General features: G+C 41.9%; 2 protein-coding genes across 3 annotated transcripts in view; both read left to right on the top strand.

The window, feature by feature from the left end:
* The window catches only part of LOC134789724 (cytochrome c oxidase subunit 5A, mitochondrial), a 193,582-nt gene that overhangs the window by 99,470 nt on the left and 82,558 nt on the right, over positions 1-11,554 (top strand). The window lies entirely within an intron of this gene.
* Positions 1,162-6,758, top strand: LOC134789670 (protein adenylyltransferase Fic). 2 transcript variants are annotated; one of them, XM_063760266.1, is made up of 3 exons: positions 1,162-2,344; positions 4,039-4,236; positions 6,012-6,758. In XM_063760266.1, the coding sequence occupies exons 1-3, from the start codon at positions 1,317-1,319 to the stop codon at positions 6,142-6,144; spliced, it is 1,359 nt and encodes a 452-aa protein (XP_063616336.1). In that variant the 5' UTR covers positions 1,162-1,316; the 3' UTR covers positions 6,145-6,758. The 2 variants fall into 2 exon arrangements, with proteins under 2 accessions (XP_063616336.1, XP_063616337.1); XM_063760267.1 differs by lacking the exon at positions 6,012-6,758 and adding an exon at positions 4,320-4,467 and having other exon boundaries at positions 1,163-2,344; positions 4,039-4,107.

Below are 11,554 nucleotides of genomic sequence, written 5' to 3'. Positions count from 1 at the left end.
ACCGGAGCTATTACTTTCCAATATATTATTAAACCTAAAAAAAATACTATGCAGAAAAGTGCTACTTTGATCCTCCTAGCAGGGAGGAAAAGTGCCACTTATGATCCCCCCTAGCGGGGAAGAAAAAGCCTATTTCCGAATAAGTGATGTGAAAAGGTCAATTTTCGTGTTTCGAAATGTAAATTTCCATGTAAATTCCCACAGACAAGAACAAAATCAACCTACGCACCCATTAAACAGGTTCATTGTTGCCCACGAAGCATGGGTAAACAATACGTCTATCGTTTTAAAGTACCTAGTGAGGAAGTAGGTAGTTACTTAACATTCAGCAGGCTACTCCTACTGAAAGTTCAAATAAAATCATCTCGATAGGTCATCTTCCTCCTCCCCCATTGTCACCTCTATTAGTATTGTCGCCTTGACTCTAAAGCATTTGTCACCCAGGTCGTAAGAAAGAAATGATTGAATTCATCACAATCGATTCAGTGGTTTTGACGCAACAGTGGAATACGCATATTATTATGTTACCTACCTAACCTAGTCAGTAGTTTCTATGCTAAATGTATGCAACAATTATAATCTTTGTATGATTTAATAAAAGTCTGAAAGATCACATTTTTCCTTTAAGCAATTAACTTCAAACCATGCTTAAAATTGCAGAACTAGCTGTTAGCAAACTCTGCGAATTTAAATACAATGCGAAATTACCTGTATAGACGTCATACGTTGAAAGAGTCATTTGCAAATATTGAGGTAACATTAAAAAGTTACAACAAAGCACCTATCCTTAGACGCAGAAAGAGATCCGGAAAGAGAACCTGGGTTCGCAGACAAGCCAGAACAGAGCACTCTGGCGCAGACATACAAGGAGACCCGACCCGACCCCAGATAAATTGGGAAGAGGGACAGGCAAAGAAGAAGATTAAAAAGTTACAAAACATTCAAAAAAGCAACCGTTTCGAAACTTTAAATCGTTTGAGAAAAGTATTCTAACTTTTTTATTTCACCGCCATTTATTTTGTCAGTGTTGCTGCTATAAAATAAGCGAGCGCTATTCAAGTCATTACTTTTTATTTTATTAATTCTATCGCATCCTTTGACTCAAAAGTGTTTTTACAAAGCTTGAATAGATTTAATGTCAAGAGCTGTCGCTGTCAAAACATTTCCCTGTCATCTGTCATCTAACCATGGAATTACGTGGTTTAACATTATTAGCGCTCTCTAAAAATTTTAGCAATACACGATGCAATCTAAATTATTTCCAGTGATTGACTCACAGATTTTATCACTCTGCTGTAGATATTTAGTTCAGTGCCATGTTATTCTTAGGTTGGGCGCCGAAGTGCGAAGAAATGAAGTGCAGTGATACGAAATATTTACACACAAAAATGAAGTTAGAAAGGTTTAGAACGGTGTTGATATTGTCTAGTGTGGTGTGTACGTTGGCTGTGGTCGTCTCTTTGCACAAGTTACTTACTTATGAGGCAAAATTCTCTAAGCCGTTCTTTCCAATACCTATTGGGTTGTATGGTAACTACCTGGAGACGGTTTCCGAGGATACGCCGCTGCCGTCGGCAAAGTCCAAGGACACCGTGCGAGATGCAGAAGCTGTGGTGTCACTAGCAGCTGCTCTTGAGATGAAGAAACATGGGAAGGCTGACAAAGCTTTAAAACTCTTCCAACACGCGTTTGCACTGTCCCCTAAACACGCAGACGTTTTAAACCACTACGGGGAATTCTTAGAAGACACAAAGAAAGATGTAGTCAGAGCTGACCAACTCTACACATTAGCTTTAAGTAATTATCCAGACCATACGGGTGCTCTGATGAACAGGCAACGCACAGCCAGCATAGTTGAAAACTTAGACAGAGAAATGTTAAGGAAAATAGACGAAAAACGAGATGCACTGTCATCCATACCAGAGAACAACTCTGCTTTGCGGAGAGCCAAGAAAGAGGCTTATTTCCAACACATTTACCACACAGTTGGTATTGAAGGGAACACAATGACATTACAGCAAACAAGGAGTATATTGGAGACTAGAATAGCCGTTTCTGGCAAAAGCATAGATGAGCATAATGAGATTTTAGGTTTAGATGCAGCTATGAAGTATATTAATTCAACATTACTGTACCGCTTGAGGGATATCACTATGGGGGACATAATGGAGATCCATAAGAGGGTTTTGGGGCATGTGGACCCAGTGGAAGGAGGGCAGTTCAGGCGAACACAGGTTTATGTCGGGGGACACATCCCACCCGGGCCCTCTGAGATACAGAGGCTGATGCAGCAATTTTTGGAGTGGCTGAACTCTGAAGATGCATTAGACTTACATCCAGTGAGGTAAGGGGTTAGATCCAATTATATAATATTATAATCTGTAGAAGTTTAAGTTGGTCACACTCACATTGTCTACTAATTCAAATGAATATTATGAATTACATTATCAATTTCATAGAACTGAAAAGTGCCATGTTGATCCCTCCTAGCAGGGAAAAAATCCCTTAAAAGTTGATATGAAAGTAACTGATTTCAAAACAACCCAGCTGTCTTAAAAAAATCGATAACATAAAATTAAACAAAAAAAATTAATACAATCCATGTGTGAATTAATAGTTAGAACAACACAACAGTTTAAAATATCATATTTTTCCTTTTTAACAATCAACATCAGACTGTAATCAATCACTGTGAATAATGAAGACATCAGTCATGGTTCAGTGATTTATTTACTTCACTTACCTACATTGTTGCTTAGCACTTAGCATTGTGTAACAATTTTAGCGGACTTGTTAAAGCAATTTTTTTAAATGGCTTTAGAATATTGTAAGATTTATCAAACTAGGATCATTTGGTAATGTAATAACAAGATGTGAGAGATACATGACATTATGGATGGTATTAACTAGGGATGCTGCGAATATCCGCATCCGCAACCGCGTAACTTCCGCATCTGCATAAAATTGATCCGCAACATCCCTGGTATTGACCTCAAACATTGAATTTGCCAGCTGGCAGTCAGCAACATATCTCTGCCTAAACTAGATAATAGATTGTGGCAAATTGTCACCTTAGCATTTTGCCCGTGTGTAGTAAAATATGATGTTCATCATATCAGCCAGAGGACGTCCACTGCTGGAGATAGGCCTAAAATATGATGTTATGAATTATTAATTAATATAAAATCATTTCTGTTGTTTATTTGAAATTGATTTGGTACCTTGTTATCAGGACAGTTGCTATCTTATTATTATGGATTTCCCACTTGAATAAATAATATGTTATTCACGATCAGCAAATGGCAATAGTGGTATTGGTAAATACCTCATGTTTAATAATTTACATTTATTTATTGGGATTTTCAGGTACCTAGGATAGGAACAAATTAAATATTGTTAACACTGGAATTCATCTTAATTTAATTACCGAGCTTTAATAAACAAATCAAACTGATCATTTGTTGTTGGTTGATAAAGTATCAAAACAAAGTGATGTTGACTTGTAGAGTCCATTCATGAAATTCCGATAAGTATACATACATTTATACAGGGTGTTTTTTGAACAACTACTACTACTACTACAACCAACCAACTCTGAAATCACAGAAAATTTTTTGCCCGTTTCATACATTTTGGTCGAGTGAATGTCGACGTTTTCTATGGGAAGGCCAAATTTTTTTTGGGATTTCGGGGTTGGTCCCATAGAAAAAGTTGTTCAGTATGGCCTATATAATCACCTCGCACAATATGGCTAGTTATTAAAAAAACGCCCTGTATAAATGTACCTATCGTAATTATATCTAATACATACAGGAGGATTTTTCCTACACGTTTCTTTAACCCCTCGCATCCCACCCGCGCAATACGAGTATTAAGTTAGCCAAGATAATCAATCACAATTAGATTTTTATTTAATTCTTCAAGATAGTTTTATGGCTGGTAAATTGACTGTTAGTTGAATCTTCATCTTATTTTTAGACCCAATTTCGAGAACCAGTGCGATCATAAAAATAGTACTATAAAAAAATACGTTTTCAGATACGCAGCCCTAGCACACTACAAGCTGGTCCACATCCACCCGTTCATCGACGGCAACGGACGCACGTCACGGCTCCTCATGAACCTGCTACTCATGCAGGCCGGCTTCCCGCCTGTGATCATACCCAAGCAGCACCGGCATCTCTACTACCAGCACCTGCAGACGGCCAACGAGGGCGACGTGCGGCCGTTCGTCAGGTGAGATTAACAGTTGAGCTATTATATGAGAACTAGCATGTTATTGGTCTACCCGCGTTCATCGACGGCAACGGACGCACGTCGCGGCTCCTCATGAACCTGCTGCTCATGCAGGCCGGCTTCCCGCCCGTCATCGTGCCCAAGCAGCACCGGCATCTCTACTACCAGCACCTGCAGACGGCCAACGAGGGCGACGTGAGGCCGTTCGTCAGGTGATATTAACAGTTGAGCTATTATATGAGAACTAGCATGTTATTGGTCTACCCGCGTTCATCGACGGCAACGGACGCACGTCGCGGCTCCTCATGAACCTGCTGCTCATGCAGGCCGGCTTCCCGCCCGTCATCGTGCCCAAGCAGCACCGGCATCTCTACTACCAGCACCTGCAGACGGCCAACGAGGGCGACGTGAGGCCGTTCGTCAGGTGATATTAACAGTTGAGCTATTATATGAGAACTAGCATGTTATTGGTCTGTCACCCGTTCATCGACGGCAACGGACGCACGTCGCGGCTCCTCATGAACCTGCTGCTCATGCAGGCCGGCTTCCCGCCCGTCATCGTGCCCAAGCAGCACCGGCATCTATACTACCAGCACCTGCAGACGGCCAACGAGGGCGACGTGCGGCCGTTCGTCAGGTGAGATTAACAGTTGAGCTATTATATGAGAACTAGCATGTTATTGGTCTACCCGCGTTCATCGACGGCAACGGACGCACGTCGCGGCTCCTCATGAACCTGCTGCTCATGCAGGCCGGCTTCCCGCCCGTCATCGTGCCCAAGCAGCACCGGCATCTCTACTACCAGCACCTGCAGACGGCCAACGAGGGCGACGTGAGGCCGTTCGTCAGGTGATATTAACAGTTGAGCTATTATATGAGAACTAGCATGTTATTGGTCTGTCACCCGTTCATCGACGGCAACGGACGCACGTCGCGGCTCTTCATGAACCTGCTGCTCATGCAGGCCGGCTTCCCGCCCGTCATCGTGCCCAAGCAGCACCGACATCTCTACTACCAGCACCTGCAGACGGCCAACGAGGGCGACGTGAGGCCGTTCGTCAGGTGAGATTAACACTAACAGTTGAGCCACTTTATGAGAACTAGCGGACTTACTCTTATGGATCTACCCGTTTACCCACGGCAATTGACGCACGTCGAGGCTCCTCTCGAACCTGTTACTCATGCATCATTGATGGCAACACTGTACCTGCTACACCAATATACGCATTCCGTAGACTACCGATGAGGGTGAGTGCGGCTGTTCATTTGGTGAGGAAACATTTCAACAAGCCATTTGATCTCAAGTATCTCAACATCCAAAATAGCATACATTCACACATTCAGCTTGTGTACGCAGCCCGCTAACTAGGAAGGGGAACTTCTCATGGGACCTAGGATATCCATTCGTCCAATTTGTCTGTCTTGCCTGGACTATTTGCCGGTCTGACTATGCAAGTATCGCATCCACGCATCGCGCCGGTGCATAGTTCAAGCTGAACTAAAACTATACCTATGTTATGGTTAGCCATAAAAAGTCAGAACTAGCCCTTTCTGCCCTTTTAACCGCAAAAACGCGCGGCTACAGACTAATATCAACCTTCGTGCATTCCGACAAGGTTCACGATGAAGCGCCGCGCACGATCGGCGTGGCGTTCTAAGGGTTAAATCCCGGCACTTTTAAGGCGATTTGTAGCCTTTTAGTGTTTTTTTTTTTTATTTTTAGCCCTGACAGTAAAAAGAACAAACATATATTAATCTTAATCTTAATTTTCCAGATTCATAGCGCAATGCACGGAGCGCACGCTGAACCTGTACCTGTGGGCGACGAGTGAGTTCTCGCATATGGTGCCAGCCATCGGCGACCCGCACATTCTGGCAGGAGAACTCGAGATGGAAGACCCGCTGTAATACACTTATATTTACTTTCAGAGCATAAATAGGAGTAAATTGGATACTTCCCATCACTTTGGATTTTTGACAAATAGAATTTTATTGTTTTATTGACAGTGGGAAGTGGCCAATAATTATCTTGCTCGCGTGAAATCTTTAGTAGGGCAAACAGAACTTGAAGGCTGCAACTATAGCCATTATAGACGAGTATATATGGGAAGAAAACTTACAAGGCACGTACCGACTGTTAACTTTTTTTCAGTTAAAATTTAACATAGGTACTCAGTGGTTTTCTACTTCTGAATATGATCGCGTAAGTTTGTTATAAACCTATTTCTTAGGTTTGGTTGTATTTTGTTTGTGGGGTGTTCTTGTTATGTTAAAAGTGCCCTATCTGATGTAGATAAGTTTGACTAGGTAAACCTAGACGTTACTGGGGACTCATAAAAAAGAAGTCCTCAAAAGTTGATACACTTAAAAATCAATTCAGTAATAAATCAAATCTGGTACAATTTTGTGTGGACTTGGCCGTTACCTACCATGGCCCGGCCATACACTAGTGCACTGGTAAGTCGTTACCAAATGCCATGCAAAGTTAGCTTGGTTCGACTCTATCACATTTTGTGTTGACTTTGTGTGAAGCTTTAAGAGCGCTATTACATTTCGGCGTTGAGCGAGTTTAGGTATTTTACGCGCTGCGGCAGGCCGTGCGAGCTCAGTACGCCGATCCCTTCTACCACACTCGCACTACAATGATGGATTAAACATTCTTGATCCTTCGCGAAGCATATTGAAATCAACCATAACAACACTAACTGTACTTAACTTTTAAAGTTCTTAAACTGTTATTTGGTAAGAACGAAAATACTAAATGCAGTGCAAATGTACATAGGGGCTGTTCATAAATTACGTCATCTATTTTTGACGATTTTTGACCCCCCCCCCACCCCTCAAATCATCCAAAAATCAAGCTTCGGATGAATCTGTTTCCTCCTACGTCATGTTACCATCATCCGATGTCCAGACCCCCCCACTCCTCCCATTTGAAACGACGTAATTTATGAATAGCCCCATACTTGTACTTATGAAGGTATATTACTCGAAAGAAATTATAGGTACCTACTCGCTTATTTACATGTTTCGTCATTGCATTTGGTACCTATAGGTTGTAAAGTTTGTATCAACGAGGGTTTAAAAACGAACTGGTACTGAGGATCTGATGATGATTAAAGTGGTCACGGATACCAATCAACCATGTAGTAACATGATTAGGCTCGTTTGATTCGTCTCAACAAGATCTTTGACACTGAAGATACACAGGGTCTGATGATGGAGCTTGAAGGTGGCCACGGGTACCAGTCTATCATGTAACTAAACAACTTCGTGTTTGGGCTCGTTTGATTCGTCTCAACAAGATCTTTGACACAAGACAGTACTCAGGGTCTGATGATGGAGCTGGAAGGTACCATTACCAATCAACCATGCAACTAAACCACATCGTGTTTAGGATCGTTTGATTCGTCTCAACAAGATCTTTGACACTAGGTGATACTCAGAGTCTGATGTTGGAGCCGGAAGGTGGTCACCGGTACCAATCAACCATGCAACTAAACCATTTCGTGTTTAGGCACGTTTTATTCATCTCAACAAGATCTTTGACACAAGGTAGTACTCAGGGTCTGATGATGGAGCGCGAAGGTGGCGACGGGTACCTGTCTGTCATCATCAGCTCCATCATCAGACCCTGAGTAGTATCTTGTGTCAAACATCTTATTGCGACGAATCAAACGAGCCCAAACACGAAGTGGTTCAGTTACATGGTAGACTGGTACCCGTGGCCACAGTCCAGCTCCATCATCAGACCCTGAGTACTAACTTGTGTCAAAGATCTTGTTGCGACGAATCGAACGAAGCCAAACACGAAGTGGTTTAGTTGCATGGTTGATTGGTACCGGTGACCACCTTCCGGATCCATCATCAGACCCTCAGTACTACCTTGTGTCAAAGATCTTGTTGCGACAAATCAAACGAGCCCAAACACGAAGTGGTTCAGTTACATGGTAGACTGGTACCCGTGGCCACAGTCCAGCTCCATCATCAGACCCTGAGTACTAACTTGTGTCAAAGATCTTGTTGCGACGAATCGAACGAAGCCAAACACGAAGTGGTTTAGTTGCATGGTTGATTGGTACCGGTCACCACCTTCCGGATCCATCATCAGACCCTCAGTACTACCTTGTGTCAAAGATCTTGTTGCGACAAATCAAACGAGCCCAAACACGAAGTGGTTCAGTTACACGGTAGACTGGTACCCGTGGCCACCTTCCAGCTCCATCATCAGATCCTGAGTACTATCCTGTGTCCAAGGTCTTGTTGAGACGAATCAAACGAGCCTAAACACGAAGTGGTTTAGTTGCATGGTTGATTGGTACCGGTGACCACCTTCCGGCTCCAACATCAGACCCTGAGTACTATCTTGTGTCAAAGATCTTGTAGAAACGAATAAAACGAGCCTAAACACGAAGTGGTTTAGTGGCATGGTTGATTGGTACCGGTGACCACCTTCCGGCTCCATCATCAGACCCTCAGTACTACCTTGTGTCAAAGATCTTGTTGCGACAAATCAAACGAGCCCAAACACGAAGTGGTTCAGTTACATGGTAGACTGGTACCCGTGGCCACAGTCCAGCTCCATCATCAGACCCTGAGTACTAACTTGTGTCAAAGATCTTGTTGCGACGAATCGAACGAAGCCAAACACGAAGTGGTTTAGTTGCATGGTTGATTGGTACCGGTCACCACCTTCCGGATCCATCATCAGACCCTCAGTACTACCTTGTGTCAAAGATCTTGTTGCGACAAATCAAACGAGCCCAAACACGAAGTGGTTCAGTTACACGGTAGACTGGTACCCGTGGCCACCTTCCAGCTCCATCATCAGATCCTGAGTACTATCTTGTGTCCAAGGTCTTGTTGAGACGAATCAAACGAGCCTAAACACGAAGTGGTTTAGTTGCATGGTTGATTGGTACCGGTGACCACCTTCCGGCTCCAATATCAGACCCTGAGTACTATCTTGTGTCAAAGATCTTGTAGAAACGAATAAAACGAGCCTCAACACGAAGTGGTTTAGTGGCATGGTTGATTGGTACCGGTGACCACCTGCCGGCTCCATCATCAGACCCTGAGTACTATCTTGTGTCAAAGATCTTGTTGAGACGAATCAAACGAGCCTAAACACGAAGTGGTTTAGTTGCATGGTTGATTGGTACCGGTGACCACCTTCCGGCTCCATCATCAGACCCTGAGTATTATCTTGTGCCAAAGATCTTGTTGAGACGAATCAAACGAGCCCAAACACGAAGTGGTCTAGTTGCATGGTTGATTGGTACCGGTGACCACCTTCCGGCTCCATCATCAGACCCTGAGTACTATCTTAAGTCAAAGATCTTGTTGAGACGAATAAAACGAGCCTAAACACGAAGTGGTTTAGTGGCATGGTTGATTGGTACCGGTGACCACCTGCCGGCTCCATCATCAGACCCTGAGTACTATCTTGTGTCAAAGATCTTGTTGAGACGAATCAAACGAGCCTAAACACGAAATGGTTTAGTTGCATTGTTGATTGGTACTGGTGACCACCTTCCGGCTCCATCATCAGACCCTGAGTACTATCTTGTGTCAAAGATCTTGTTGAGATGAATAAAACGAGCCTAAACACGAAGTGGTTTAGTTGCATGGTTGATTGGTACCGGTGACCACCTTCCGGCTCCATCATCAGACCCTGAGTACTATCTTGAGTCAAATAAATACATATAGAATGTCAGGTCGTTTCAAATATTTTTAATCCTGTCCGGTAGTTTATTAAACTGTACCATTATAAATTATAATACTATAAAAACGGTGCTAGGATCAAAGTCTCTCGTTGCGGTTTACACGCACACAGTATAGCGTTTTACACGGCGCCCGCCGCACACAATGATAAAAAACCTCGTCGTCGCCGTTGAAAATGTGCGGAGCCGACCGACACACGTCCTGCCTCTACAAGCTCTGCCGCGGCACTGAGCTGGCGCAGCGCGCGTCATCGGTAATATAGAGTAGTTTTCAAAAAATTGCCAATAAATTATAGTAGAATTTCATAAACACTAATGTATACCAACAGTATAAGCAAACGTTGCAGATTGCTTGAGTATGAAAATGACTTCGATATTAAGTAGATTTTCGTAGGAATTGACACTTGTTTCGGAGAGAAAATCGAGTTCGTTTTACTTTGATTTTCTCTTTCTCAAAGGTATGTAGGAAAAATATAGTTTGATATGCCTAAAGTACAGGGTATTAGTAATACAAAATAGCCAGGTTTAGCAGAGTAAAATTCTCAACATTTCCAAATAAGAGCTCGCCATTCAGTGCTTCACGGGGTTTTTCGGAAACGACCATCAGAAAAAAAATCATTACTAATTTAATAAGTCCTTTTTCTAATATTTACAACGATATTTATAAAGATAAGATGACGCTTTTACTGGAACAAGTACTCATTGTTTCTAATAATGAGCGCAAAGTCCTGAATTTCGTCGACTAGTATCATCAATTTTGCATTATTTCGACTTTTCTTGTAAGAGCGCTCTTAACTGGAACTTGCTTCATAATAATTACTTTATTTACAACCATCACGACTTTGACTACTAAATCACTTGTGTGACGCTTCCAAAACGGGCCTGCTGGCGGGTTCCACTGTGTTAGTTAAATTCTTGTACATTGTAAATATAAAATACTTGTTAAATTTGTGACACCGCATTTAGGTAGGTAAGTTAAGTGAAAATTATTTTTCGTTGTTTTTTTATTTAACGTATTTTAGTAAATAGATTATTTAACGCACAGTATTTTGAGGTTGCTCAAGGTAGCGTGATTTAAAATTATAATTAGTTATATTGTTTTCTTTTATTTTATGGTCAGTTACTTTTTAGAGAATTCCATAGAGTTGTGATACTTGTACCTATAGTCTAAAACTCGATTGGTTTACATTTAGTAAATTCCTATTATCTAATAGGTACTTAGGTATAATTTAATTTCCAATCATGCATGTAACATTCTCTCTTCTAAAAACTTTTTATGTCTAAAGGATAAAAAGCGAGAGCAAATCATTTAAACACTTTGTTTACATTAAAATGTAGACATTGCTGGAGTTTAATTTAAAAATCAAGATCTGAATAAGGTCAATGCGGTACGTAATTACCCGCAGACGGATTTGGCCGCATTGACGTTATGCTTCTTACGTGATACATAATATACTACACATAACCATATTAATTGCCCTTCTGTAACATTGTGGTAAGTTAGTTTTAATTTGACCAAAGAATTTAGTTTATTTTATTTTATTAGGTATTATAACACATCACGTCTATTCTAGTGCGACCTTTTTTCTGTGATA

The sequence above is a fragment of the Cydia splendana genome, chromosome 4 (assembly GCF_910591565.1).
Source record: "Cydia splendana chromosome 4, ilCydSple1.2, whole genome shotgun sequence".
Taxonomy (NCBI): domain Eukaryota; kingdom Metazoa; phylum Arthropoda; class Insecta; order Lepidoptera; family Tortricidae; genus Cydia; species Cydia splendana.
This window is presented reverse-complemented; position numbering and strand designations above follow the sequence as displayed.